General features: G+C 38.7%; 1 protein-coding gene across 1 annotated transcript in view; it reads left to right on the forward strand.

Moving 5' to 3' along the window:
* The first annotated feature begins 1,017 nt into the window (after positions 1 to 1,017).
* The window catches only part of PLPPR2 (phospholipid phosphatase related 2), a 49,247-nt gene continuing 35,511 nt past the window's right edge, over positions 1,018 to 14,753 (forward strand). The window contains exons 1-4 of the mRNA XM_053716036.1: positions 1,018 to 1,244; positions 2,391 to 2,485; positions 11,067 to 11,255; positions 12,103 to 12,226. Of these exons, the coding sequence (XP_053572011.1) occupies positions 1,235 to 1,244; positions 2,391 to 2,485; positions 11,067 to 11,255; positions 12,103 to 12,226 (418 nt within the window). The 5' untranslated portion in view covers positions 1,018 to 1,234. The remainder of the gene's footprint in view (positions 1,245 to 2,390; positions 2,486 to 11,066; positions 11,256 to 12,102; positions 12,227 to 14,753) is intronic.

The raw sequence follows: 14,753 nt of genomic DNA on the forward strand, positions 1-14,753 counted from the left end.
AGATAACAAGACAATACAATAGCATATACTCTGAATTTCAAATGAGTAGATTTTTTTCTAACAAATTTCAAAGTTATGTATATTTCCACTCCCCCTGTACCATGTGATAGCAATCAGCCAATCACAAATGCATATAGTTTAGTCTGTGAATTCTTGCACATGCACAGTAGGAGCTGGTGACTCAAAAAGTGTAAATATAAAAGACTGTGCACATTTTTTTTTTTTTAATGGAAGTAAATTGGAAAGTTTAAAATTACATGCTGTATCTGAATCATGAAAATTGAATTTGACCTGAGTGTCCTTTTAAAAAAGTTGTTTAAGTAAACAAGTATGCAAAAACATTAAAAACGTACCCCCAAACATTGTTAAAGTGCTGCAGTGCTAAACCGCATGTTTGCAGAGGGGCCATACCCCTATTTTTTTTAAAAGTTTGCCAAAGGGTTAAAAAGATTATCGGTGTCATTGGTATGCCCTCCTAATTGAGTCTGCTTGGACGGCTCTTGATTTGCAAAACTGAAAATTTTGCAGCGAATTATTTTAAAATATTTATTTTACATAAAGATGTCTAGCGATACCGTGTTTAATTGCTGAAATATATTTTGCATATAAATATATATATTAATTATCCTCATCATAAGTATTATTATTTTTATGTTAAATCACATGCATGTGCTATAAAATGAGCTTATAACAGGGTGGTGCTATAAAAAGATCACAGGTAGAGGTGGGTGTACAACAACATATGCCGTCAGCCTACTAATGAGATTCTCACAGCTGCCTCCCACCTCTTCCTCTAGCCCTCCAGTCTTTCTCAATCCTTTTTCATATCTGTGTTTACATCTCAACTCTTTACCATTACCCCCTTTATTTGTTGTCTTTATTTATTTTCCTTAATTTCATCTCCTCATTTTAATCCCCAGTCTTTTTCATTCCATTCTGATCATCCTCATTGTCTTTCAACACCAATGCACATTATTTCCCTTTTTATGCTTTAATTCTATTCAACTCTCTCATTTTTTCCCTTTATTCATCCTTAATATTAATTTTCCCCATTCCTTCTTTCTATTATTCCCTTATATATTTATTTTCCTCTCATTCCTTCTTTCCATATTTCTACCCTGTCTCCCTTTCTTTTAAGGCTATATTCAGAGAAGGTGCTGAAATGTCTGCCAGCTGGCTCTCCTCCCTCTGAGCTGATATCGTGGAGTGTGATAGTGAGGGGCGGATCTGGAAGATGCCCACAGGTCTGTAAAAGGCTAAGGGGCTGGACGGGAGACCCTGTTCTTAGTTTATTATGTTTTTAATCCTCATTTACAAGCAATTATTGTTCTTTTTTTGCTTATTATTTCAGACCCTTAGTGCCACTGTAACAGCTTATTGCTCTTGTTATATTTTACTTACAGTAAACCAAATATTGATTTCCTTATTGCCCCCTTATTGAATTATACTAGCTACGGAATGCTTATTGTCTCTGTAACATCTCTTTGCAGTAACTTAGCCCCTGGGTGCCTTATTGCCCCTGTAGCATGTCATTGCTTTAACCCAGCTCCTCTGTGCTTTATTGCCCCTGTAACATCCTATAGCAGTAACCTTGCCCGAGTCCCTTTTTGCCCCTGTCAAATCTATGACTGTAACACAGCTCTTGGCTGCCTTATTATATCTTAATACAATAATCCAGCTCCTGAGGTTCGTATTGCCTCTGTAATATCTTTCTGCAGTAACCCAGTGTCTGAGTGCTTTATTGACCATGTCAAATGCTATAACTGTAAATCAGTTATTCAGTGCCTTACTGTTTTGTAATATCTTACTGCAGTAACCCAGTGTCCGAGTGCATTATTGCCTCTGTAAAATCGTATTAATGAAACACAGTACCTGAGTGCCTTAATATTTTACTGCAGTAACACAGTATCTGAGTGCCTTAATTCCACTGTAATATTTGACTGCAGTAACACAGTATCTGAGTGCCTTAATTCCACTGTAATAGTTGACTGTAGTAACACAGTATCTGAGTGCCTTAATTCCACTGTAATATTTGACTGCAGTAACACAGTATCTGAGTGCCTTAATTCCACTGTAATATTTGACTGTAGTAACACAGTATCTGAGTGCCTTAATTCCACTGTAATATTCTACTGCAGTAACACAGTATCTGAGTGCCTTAATTCCACTGTAATATTCTACTGCAGTAACACAGTATCTGAGTGCCTTAATTCCACTGTAATATTCTACTGCAGTAACACAGTATCCGAGTGCCTCACTGCCTCTGTAGCATGTTATTACTAGAACCCAGCTTCTGAGTGCCTTATTGTCCCTGTAAGATGTTACCTCAGTACTATAGGGTCCCTAACCTTGGCTCAGTAAATGATTAATTGTTTGTATTTTTATTGTAGGTTCAGAAAGAGAAGGTTGTATATCACATATGGCTGCAAACGACGCAGAGATTAAGAGCAGCGTTTCTATCATACCCTGCTTTCTGTTTGTAGAGGTATTTTTTTGTCCACCTCCTCTTTCTCTTCACTACTTTGCCATGTTGTCACTCATTCTATTAATTTTTACTCATTCTATTAGTTATTCTCTTATCTTTTTGCAGCGACATTGCTCCCTTGCCTGTCAAAATCTCTTAGCTTTTTTTGTCCCATCTATCATGCCTGTCTGGCTGCTTGACTAACCCCTCCTCTTCCACTCTCTCACTCTGTGTTTCATCTTTTCCTCTCTAATAGTTCCATAGTCCCTACTCTATATCTTTCTCTTGCTTTCCATTTCTCCCTCAAACTTTCTCTCCCTGGTTCTGTTTGAGCCTCCTCTCCCAGCTTTCTTCTGGCCTTTTATTGCTTAAACAGGAAATTTGCTGCTATGTATTGTGCACTTGAATGTAATTAATCCACAAAGAGAAATAGGAGTAAATTAGTTAAAGTGTCACAAAAACTGTAGAGAAATAGAGCACACTGATCAATAGACAGACAGAGACGGATAGATAACAGAGAAGTATCCATTACATTAAAACATATTCACCCATAAAATATATTTTAAAAAATTGATGCAATATGGATTCATTATTTATTTTGTCTGCTTTTTTCTTTAAACAGTAATAACTTTTACTATAAGTATTTTTAGTAATAGAAGTATCCTCTATTTAAAATTGAAATGTATCTATGCACATTTCAGTTTTGGCTAATATATCCCTTTAAGCCATACGGTACTGATGACTTCACCAAATCACATATACAAATGAAGACTTTGGCTTGCATAAAAGCACAAGCTTTTGTTGTGTGTAGATTTACTGGTGACATTTTAGATGTATAGATCAATATATGGCAGACACCTTATATCTCGTATTAAGATCAGCAGGAAAAGTGAGAGAATGGAAATCACTGTAAGATGGAGACATTTTTTTTTTTTTAGCAATCACACTCTTTAGGGTATATTTAACAAGCAGCGTATGCTGCTGTTTCCGCACGTGCCTTCAGACTCGCCGGAAACATAAGTCAAGAAGCAGCGGTTATAAGACCGCTGCTCCTTAACTCATCCGCCACCTCTGAGGTGGTGGACAGCAATCATCCCGATCGGATACATTTGGGATGATTGACACCCCTGCTAGCGGGCGATTGGCCGCGAATATGCAGGGCGCGGCATTGCACAAGCATTTCACAAGAAATGCTTGTGCAATGATAAATGCAGACAGCGTATGCTGTCTGCATTTAGCGATGTTGGGCGGACATGATCTGCTACAGCAGATCACATCCGCCTGACATTTAAAGGGACACTGAACCCAAATTTTTTCTTTCGTGATTCAGATAGTGCATGCAATTTTAAGCAACTTTCTAATTTACTCCAATTATCACATTTTCTTCATTCTCTTGGTATGTTTATTTGAAAAGCAAGAATGTAAGTTTAGATGCCGGCCCATTTTTGGTGAACAACCTGGGTTGTCCTTGCTGATTGGACAGCACCAATACACAAGTGCTATCCATGGTACTGAACCAAAAAATGCTGGCTCCTTAGCTTAGATGCCTTCTTTTTCAAATAATGATAGCAAGAGAACGAGAAAAAATTGATAATAGAAGTAAATTAGAAAGTTGCTTAAAATTGCATGCTCTATCTGAATCATGAAAGAAAAAATGTGGGTTCCGTGTCCCTTTAATAAATCTACCCCTTTATATTTTTGTTTTTATTTCATCCTTTTTGGAATTGTAAAGTGTAGTATTCTCGTCTTTAGGAATAGGGTTTCTCTGGCAATTATATAGTAGCATTAGCAATCAGGAGTATTTGCTATTCATTCTTGTTTGTTTAAATACCACAACCTTTTTACAGAGAAATGTGGAACACCCCCCAAAGCAAAACCCATTCTGTACAGTCTGTACAGTGGGTTCTACAACTTTGGACTATCTCTAAAACCTTGTCACTTAGCCGTTTCATGATTTACACAGTGAGAACTAGTAAAATCCTGTTTTAGAAGAATAGATGAACTGTGGCCAGGGTTCTACTTAGATGAAAATCTCACCAAAACAGAAAATTAGGTTTTCTTAATGAATTAAATATCATTGATCAAACATGCTCAGTATACCCATCGTGCCCATATATAAAAATGGCATTGAGATTGTTTAAACACTACTCTATCCAACTGCTTAACACACACACACAAACTTTACTAATACCTTAACATGGTTGGCTTTGTTTGACTCAGAAAGATTGTGATCACTTTTTTAAAAACAAACATTGGAATCGAACCCTATGTGCTTACCCTCTGCAAATGGGTCAGCAGAGCACCAATGCACTAAAGGTTTGCAGCTGAGAACATCTAGTAAGCCAAATACAAGAGGCAGCATATGTGGGTAGCCACCAATCACCAGCTATTTTCAGCTCTGGATCAGTAATGCATTGTTGCTCTGGAGATAACTTGTACTATGTGTTTAAACCCTTTTCAGGGCATACATACATAATGTAGTACAAGCAACAGTGCAATGTTATGTTATGTTCCTTTAAACAGGCTGGACTGGAAAAAAAAGAAGCCCTGGAAAAAAATTGAAGACCAGCCCTATATTCAATCGAGCTACATAATGCACACTAATTTTTCTCAAGGAGATTAGTGGTATACTCTTTTTCACAATGTGTTTTTTTTTCCTTTCTAGAACGTATGTAAACATTTGGAGGAATATGCTGGTTAACATAATGGATAGATCATTTAACAGTGCAAACAAAAGCAAAAATATTTTTGGTACCTTGCCACATAATTAAATAAAGTACAATTGCATTATCATCAAACACATAAAAAAAAAGACAATGCCATAACCTTTATTTGAAATATCAGATGAGCCTCTGAGACTTTTTTTTTTAAACCAAATTATAACCACAAATGTGTTGGCAACATGACAAAAATAACAACCTCTTCCCGCCGTTAGGACCTTCCATGCCGCCCTCACTGCGCTGGGCTTTAGCTCTGTTAGTTCAGGAAAGGGATAAACTATATCTACATAATCTATCTCGCTACAGCTCTTAAAAAAAATTAAGAGACTACTTCAAAATTATAAGTTTCTCTGGTATGTGTTTGAGTACAATAAGCATTTTTGTTTTATTCTATTAACTACTGACAACATTTTCCCCAAATTCCAAATAATAAATATTGTCATTTAGAGCATTTATTTGCAGAAAATGACAACTGGACAAAATAACAAAAAAGATGCAGGGTTTTCAAACCTTAAATAATGCAAAGAAAACAAGTTTGTATTCATTTTTTAAACAACACAATACTAATGTTTTAACTTAGCAAGAGTTCAATAAGCCTGATTTTCAATTACAGCTTTCATGCGTCTCGGCATGCTCTCAACCAGTCTTTCACATTGTTGTTGGGTGACTTTATGCCACACCTGGCGCACAAATTTGCTTTGTTTGATGGCTTGTGACCATCCATCTTTTTCTTGATCACATTCCAGAGGATTTCAATGGAGTGCAGGTCTGGAGATTGGACTGGCCATGCCAGGATCTTGATTTGGTGGTCCTCCATCCACACCTTGATTAACCTGGTTGTGTGGCATGGAGCATTGTCCTGCTGGAAAACCCAATCCTCAGATTTGGGGAACATTGTCAGAGCAGAAAGAAGCACGTTTTCTTCCAGGATAACCTTATAAGTTGCTTGATTCATGTGTCCTTCACAAAGATAAATCTGACCAATTCCAGCCTTGCTAAAGCACCCCCAGATCATCACTGATCCTCCACCAAATTTCACAGTGGGTGTGAGACACTGTGGCATCTAGGCCTCTCCAGGTCTACGTCTAATCATTAGACAACCAGGTGTCCAGCAAAACTAAAAATTTGACTCATCAGAGAATATGACCTTAAATGGCGCAGATTTATCTTTGTGAACGATGCATGAATCAAGCCATGTATAAGGTTATCCTCGAAAAAAACTTGCTTTCTTCTGTTCTTTCTTCTCAAACTCTGAGGATTGTTTTTTTCCAGCAGGGCAATGCTCCATGACACACAGCCATGTTAACCAAGGAGTGAATTGGGACCACCAGATCAAGACCCTGTCATGACCAGACCAATCTCTAGACCTGGACCCAATTGAAAACCTCTGGAATGTGAACAAGAAGGAACATATGTTTTTATACTTTTTTCAATAAATGCACACACACACATGGTGGTCTTCACTTTAACCATACCCCTAGGCCAGGTGAGAAACATGGCGGCAGTGTTGGGATTCTGCTCTCCCCCTCCTGCACTTATCAGTACCTACCTCCAATCCCATCTCTCTCCTTCTCCTCCTTTGATGTACACTGTATTCACTTGTTCTCCCCACTCTCCCTCAGAGTGGCAGTCATATCGCCCTCCTAGACAACTTTGCCGTCTGGCTTCCTCACTTTCTCTCTACAAATATACCAACCCTAATTCTTGGGGACTACAACATTCCCATTGACAACCCATCTGCCCCTGCTGCCTCTAAACTTATTTCATTCACATCCTCCTTCAGTCTCTCACAATCCACCCTATTCCCTACTCACTGTGATGGACACTCCATCGACCTGGTATTTTTCTTACCTCTGCTCTATATCTGACCTAACCTGTCGCCCTTTTCCCATTTCAGACCATCACCTGGTCACCTATAATATTAATGCAACAGCTAAACCCACTTCTCCATCCCACCCCCACACCTGTAGAAATCTACACGCTGTGGATCTGCTCCAAATTTAAAAAATCATTCAAGATCTCCTCCCTCACACTTCCACTATAACCCGCCCTGATCTCGCTACAGCCCACTATAACAAAACTCTCTCCTCTGCACTTGACATACTTGCCCCTCCCAGACTGCGCAAAACATCACGCCATCAGTTACAGCCTTAGCACTCTCAGCAAACACGCTATTTGCAAAAATGCTCCCATACTGCTGAGCGTGTCTGGAGGAAATTAACCTGATTTCATACACTATAAGTTTATTCTTAGTTCATACACTTCTGCCCTTCACTTAGCCAAGCAAACCTACTTCTCTCCCATCATATATACTCTTTCCTCAAACCCTAAACGACTCTTCTCCACCTTTAACTCTCTCCTCTACCCACCTGCTCCACCCCCTGCCTCTCCCACTCTCTCTGCATTTTCCATCCAGCCACTGAGAATTAAGTTTCTTCCTTACTATCTTCCTCACGCCTCACCACCTGCTCGCTCAACCCTATCCCTTCCCATCTAATACCCTCCCTGTCTTCCACCCTCACTCCTGCTCTCACTCACATCTTCAACCTATCTCTCTCTACCGGTTCATTCCCATCTTGTCTCAAATAACTCAAAAGCCACTCCTATACTTAAAAAACCCTCCCTCTACCCTAATTCTCCTGAAAGCTACTGCCCCATATCACTGCTTCCAATAACATCAAAACTCTTTGAAAAACTAGTTTACAATCGCCTAACCCACTTCCTGTCCACCAACTCCTTGCTTGACCCCCTGCAATCTGGATTCAGCCCTAAACACTCAACTGAGACTTCCCTTACCAAGGTTACTAACGATCTTCTCTCTGCTAAACGTATTGGCCCCTACTCTATACACATCTTACTTGACCTCTCAGCTGCCTTCGACACAGTTGACCACCTCCTCCTCCTACAGACCCTTAGCTCTTTTGGCCTCTGTGACACTGCTCTTTCTTGGATTCACTCCTATCTTTCTCACAGGTCTTTCTCTGTGTCATTTGCTGGTGACTCCTCCTCTCCAATGCCTCTGTCTGTTGGAGTACCTCAAGGATTTGTTCTGGGTCCTCTACTATTCTCCATTTATACTTCTTCACTGGGTAAACTTATCAACAGTAATGGCTTCAAATATCATGCTCTACGCCGACTTCTGACTTCTCTATCCCTGTCGACAGCATCACCATTTCCCCAAGTCCTTCATTGGCTCCCCATTCACAGCAGAATTAAATTCAAAATTTTCACCCTTACATACAAAGCTCTCACCAACGTTGCTCCCCACTACCTATCCTCTCTAATAAACAAGTATACTCCAGCCCGCCCACTAATATCCAACAATGCGTGTTCCTTGCATCTTCCACTATCACCTCTTCCCATGCTAGACTGTAGGTCTTCAGTCATGCAGCACCTACCCTCTGGAACACTCTCCCTCATGCTGTCAGGCTTTGCCCTAATCTTTCTTCCTTTAAATGCTCCCTGAAGACTTTTTTTGTTCAGAGAAGCCTACCAACCAACTCAATAATACATTAATTTCACTTACCTAACAACATTTCCCTCATCTAACTATGCATGAACATATTTCTCAATCTTGCAGTCCTCACCTCCTGTTTCTCAACCTCCTACCCTTCTAGATTGTAAGTTCCCATGGGAATAGGGCCCTCAATTCCTCCTGTATGTGTTTGTAAATGTTGTCCTGTCTCTTTCAAATTTTATATTATTGTTTTATTTAAATGAATTGAACCTATAGACAGCACTGCATAATATGTTGGCGCTTCATAAATAAAAAATAAAAGTAATAATAATAATAATATTATATATTACATAGATAAAATATAGAATAATTTTAAATTTATACTAATATATTTAGCATTTTATTCAATGAGTGGTGTCTGCCTGTACAATTTAAACATGACAATTTTACTTTTGAAAAGATTTTGGGGCTGTCTTTAACTGATCGTGCTCCCTTACCATATGAAGGCAGATGCCTTTTGCCTCCTGGTCTAAGTGGATAGCAGGGACCATAAAATGTGCATCTGTGCTGGATGTATCTACTGTATCGACAGAGTACTCTAGGCAAAGTCAAGTAAAAGCTTATTCAGCACCAGCGGATTATGTCCATCCGCCATATGATAAATCTACCCCCAAGAGTGTTTTTAATAGGTTTTAGATGTGTTTTGTGAAACTTTTTTTTTAACCCTTACACTTCACTTCAGGTCTTGCTAACTCTTCTATGGCTTTTTGAGCATTTGCTCAAGCACAACCCATAATTTTCAACTTGTCTCCATTTTCCATTGAAAGTAATGGGTGCGTTAGAGATAATGGGTGCGTTAGAGAGATGTCGGCCTTCTCTGGTAAATCTGATACTGCTTATCTGGTCCCGTGCTAACATTAGCGTGCCACTTGTAATCTGGCCCCTAGAGGGCACTAAGCTATAACCAAAAGAAGAGAGATCGGCAAGATAGTCTAAGATGTGTTGTCAGTACAATGAGACCCCTCATGCTGGCGAATATTTGATCATCAGGCCCTGAGAGAGACAGAAAAAGGTAAACTACAGGTATAGTGACAGGTAGATATGTGCATTCTGAGGTTTCTTTCACCTCCCAACACGGAAGAAGGCAGCTCTTTGTGTTACTCTGCTATTTTTGTTACCGCTTTTATTCTTGGGCAACAGCAACACACTAAAATCTGTGCAAATCCAGATTTTAGTGCATTGCAAAGGAATAAATGTGGCAACAAAAATAACTGAGCGACACAAAGAGCCACCTTCTTCCGCATTCGGAGGTGAACGAAACCTCCGAATTAATGTGTCTAGTGACAGGGATATGACGCAGAAACTAGTGAGAGAATGAAAAGTGCAATGACGAGGAAATTAAAGAAACAAAAAAAAAGTGATAAAGGATGATGAAATGACAAAAGGGGTAGATACACTAAGAGCCCTCTTCCTTGCCCTCGAGTGTTTCTTATTTTGTTAATGAAGTGGAGAGACTGGAGAAGCTTCTTGGTGAATCTAGCCTAGTTCCTTGAGAGACGATGACAAAGGAATGGGACTCAGCAAATAAAAAAAGAGAGATACAGTAAAGGAAATGAAACTGAGAAGATAGAATTATAGACAAAAAATATGTATAAGAGTCAGGTAAGAATAAAGGTTGTAAGATTAAATGACCGTTATACAAGAATGAGGGAGATAAAGTGAACTGAAAGAACAAACACATAAACGAGCAAGTGACTGAAAGAAATAAAAATGAAGCGATGGCTGATTGAAACAGACAAATCAGTGAGACGAGAAATGAAGGCGCTGGATGAGTACAGTCAGCATGTGACAGAGAGATGTGATTGCTTCAGGGATTCCTCACTCTCTCTCAAATTCACCGCACATGTATTTGCTCCCTTATATTCACCCGTTGTCTGTATCTCTTGCTGCTGCTTTTTATTTTATTTTCTCATTTCTTGTCTTTCAGTTTTGCCATCTTCATCATTCGTTTTTTCTGATAAGTCTCAGTCCTTTCATACATCCAGTCTTTGTTTTCTTTTTATTAATGTAAACAGCTTTAGACTTCAGATTATTTTCTTGCACTCCCTCTCTTTTGTCTCTCATTCTCTTTCTTAATTTCTATTTATTTTTGTTTCTCAGGTATTTTCTAGAAATGTGTTGCTTGCTATTCTCCAGTTCTCCATATTACTAATTCCCACCTAATGTATTTTAACTTCTCAATATAGCTGTTACCTTTATCCAGTTTCCCTCTCCATCATTAGCTCTCTCCCTTCTCTCTCTTCCATTTAACCCTATTCTTTAATCTTTTATCAATCAACCTCTTATTAGCCCCTCTATCCGACCATACTCCCTAGTTTCTCCCCTCTTTTGTTACTCCTCCTCTCACAGAATGCTTTATTTCCAGCTGGTGCTTATGGCTGGTACAGTGATTCTGTCCTACCACTTTGAGTACACGGACACCTTTCCAGTTCACTCCCAGGGATTCTTCTGCTATGACAGCTCCTTGTCCAAGCCATACCCGGGTCCAGAAAGTGTCAGCCGCGCACCACCACGTCTCTTGTACCCTCTGATTACTGTGCTGCCGATAATCACGGTAACTAACAGAACCTTTACAACTGCCACTGGGGTAAAATGTATGTTTATGATTAGCTAAAGTAAACACGGAGTTCTACATTTCTAGGAATAATGGACAGAGAATGAAATAGGTAAGTCTAGGACTGGTGGACAACTATTTCTGTTAAACTGTTATATGGTATTTTAACACCTAAAGGGTCATAAAGGTTTGTAGTGTCTGATACCTCTAGGACTAGATATGAACATAATTGTACTCTTATAATTTATGCATAGGCGGGACCTCTTCACAATTTCCTCCTTTCCTTATTTATGATCACCTTTTCATATGTAAAGCCCTCTTCCTATTATTCTTATTTGTATCCCCCCAGCTTCCTTTTGCTGTAGCCACTCATATTACCACAACTCATTTAGAGCTAGAGTATATGGAATACAGCATTTAACATTAATAGTACTAGAAAAAGCACAAACCTCTATGGCTGTACACATAATACATAGTTGTACCTCTCTAAAGTAAGAATACTGGGCATACATAGGATATGATGACAAAGGGGACACAAAGTCAGGTGCCTGTAGAACTGCAGTGAACATGAATATAGGACATAGCAGTTGTAAGTTTGGTGATATGCAGAATCTGGCACCTTTCTGAAGCTTCTAGAAACAGCTCCTTGCACATAGCTGTTTTACCAGAATGGACTTAATTTGAAATGATGTTGACACTGACAGGATGGGACATTGTAACCAAATTAGATAACTGAAGTAACAGCAGATACCTATCTCCCACCCACATACAAGCAGTTTGCAGGTTGCCTTTGTGTGTGAGGTAGGTACTGAATTATCACAGTATTCACTATGTTCTCGCTCTGTAGGTCCTGCTGGGGGAGGCATCCACTGTCCTGCTTCACCCGCACTGGCGATCAAGAGAAAGAGTCATTGCTTGTGGGGACTGCTGCTTCTTCAACCCTCTATTGCGCCGCATTGTTAGGATTCTGGGTGAGCTTATTAATAAGAATTATAACAATAGTTATTAATAACCAGACTAAAAATAACTGCTTCCATTTCATGTCATCATGAAGCCAGTGCAGAGCTTCTCACAACACAACAGTTAGTGTATTAGTGCAACCCCTAACATTTCCCACCATCTCTTAAACTGTAAATACCTGAGTGCTTGGAAAAGACACTAAAGTTTTCCCTGAAATAAAAATTGTCACTAAAGAGTTGTATTAAAGGAACATTCTATATAAAAAAAATAAACATGTACATCAGTGCATTTCAGTTTGGTTTAAAACCATTTTTTGCAATATACTCTTTAAAGGGACAGTAATAGTTTTTTATATTAATGTATTTTCAATGACTTATACCAGCTGCAGAGTATAAAATGTAGGAGAAATTTCAGGTTTATTTGTGTATATGAGGGTTTTGTGCTTTTAAACCACAGCCATTGGGTTGCGTTTCAAGTAATATCAGATATCGTTATCTTATATTTGTCTGGAAAACCAAAGCTCAATACTTAGAGAGAACAATGGAAAATTATAATTGTATTACTATACTATCCTGCACCCCACTAGGAGTGTCATTTCTTCTGCAGGCTGTGTTTAATTAGGCTATTTAATAGCCTATACTCCAGTATACAAACTTTTACTATAGGTGGGGATACCACAGGCTAAATCAGCTATTTATAATGCCAAAAATAGGGGTAAATTAGCTACTTGTAAAGAATGTAATACACTCCAGCAGGTAAAATGGATCATTGGGAACAATTTGAAGGGGAGCACATTTTTGAGTGAACTGCCCCTTTAACAAATGTTTTTCAAATATTAGTCCTCTATGTTTTGAGAATCACTGAGTTTCATGCAACATGCATAGCATGTGCCTATAGTAATATTAACATGCATATGCATAGCTTGTGGATGCTGAGAGTGCTGGCAGTGATGTGTATCACAAATTGTTTTTACTTAATATACTACAGTGCAGATAGCTTCTAATCAAAACTGAAATGTGCATTTCACTTTCTACTAGACTGTCCCTTTAAGAGTAAGTGGAAGTGACAAAAACATCTGATTAGCTGATCTGCAACGTTAGTATTTGCTTTTCTCTTAAGTTCAGCACATTTATAACATTTTCTTTTTTTGTTATACACTGACTTCTTGGAGCAGGAGAGTATATGGCCCTAGCTTTAAACCAGGGGTGTCCTGGTACAAGAGCCAGATTAGTACTGTTTCTTTTGCTCAGAGGAAGGATTCTGTCCAAATTCACATGCACACCACCCCTTTTCCTTGGGAGGTATGTCTCATGCTACTAGCTGTTCTTCTAATGTTCTTAGAGACAAAGAGAAATGGATGCACATCACAGCTGATTTTACTGATCACCCAGCTAAGCTAAATTAAGTTAAAGTCTTTGTAAAGTTAAACTATTATCTCAACAATATTTGTAATAAAAGAGTAAATGATGTGTACTTTCATTCATCAAAATCTTTGTAAACACTAAATTATATAAATAATTATCCTTTCTTTTATAAGATATGGTGAGTCCACGGCTTGAGTAATTACTATTGGAAATATCTCTCCTGGCCAGCAGGAGGAGGCAAAGAGCACCAAAGTTAAACTGCTAAGTATCACTCCCTTACCCACAACCCCCAGTCATTCTCTTTGCCTTTGGTGCATGGAGGAGGTGAAGTTTATTTGATGTTTATTAAATGTTTTTTCTTAACTTTTCTCACATAATTTTAGCTGGGGATTGATCCTAATCTGGGATACAATTTAAAGTGTATTTTTTTACTTGGCTTATATTAATTGAATATTAAAATCTTTGGAACTTATCTGTACAAGTTTATTTACTGTTTCACAACATGTCTGATATGGAGCCTGCTCTCATGAATTCATGCTTATTATGTTTAGATGCACAAATTGCAGCTCCTATGCAATTTTGTTCTTCATGTGTCAAGAAAATCTTGCGAAATAAATGTAATTTTTTTTAGCCTAATGTCTCTCAGGATGATGCTGTTAAAATAATACCTCAGCTTTCTCCTGCTACGTCACAAGCCTCAATGGCATCACATGCAGTGCCCTGCGGTTCATCTATAACTTCTAGTGGAGTTTATTTAAAAGCAGAAATTGCTGCCCAGGTATCTTCAGCAGTATCTGCAGCATTATCTGCCATTCACAGATTACAGGGAAAACGCAAGAGGAAATCTAGAAATTCAGAAAGTACCTGTCCTGAAAGGCCTGTCCTCAGTTCTGCTACCCAAGTTGCCCTTTCACATAAGTCTGATGAGGAAGATACATTGGGACTTTCTGAGGGTGAAATCTCAGATTCGGACAGTATAATGCCTTCTTCTGAGACTGAGGTGGTACCCTTCAAATTTAAGCTTGAACACCTTTGTGTATTGTCAAAGGAGGTTTTAGCTACTTTAGATGACTCCAATACCCCTGTCGTTGTCACTCCAAAGAAATCTAGTAAACTTAATAGTTTCTTTGATGAACCTTCCACTTCAGAGTTTTTTCCTGTGCCGGACCGTGCT

The sequence above is a fragment of the Bombina bombina genome, chromosome 6, assembly GCF_027579735.1.
Source record: "Bombina bombina isolate aBomBom1 chromosome 6, aBomBom1.pri, whole genome shotgun sequence".
NCBI lineage: Eukaryota > Metazoa > Chordata > Amphibia > Anura > Bombinatoridae > Bombina > Bombina bombina.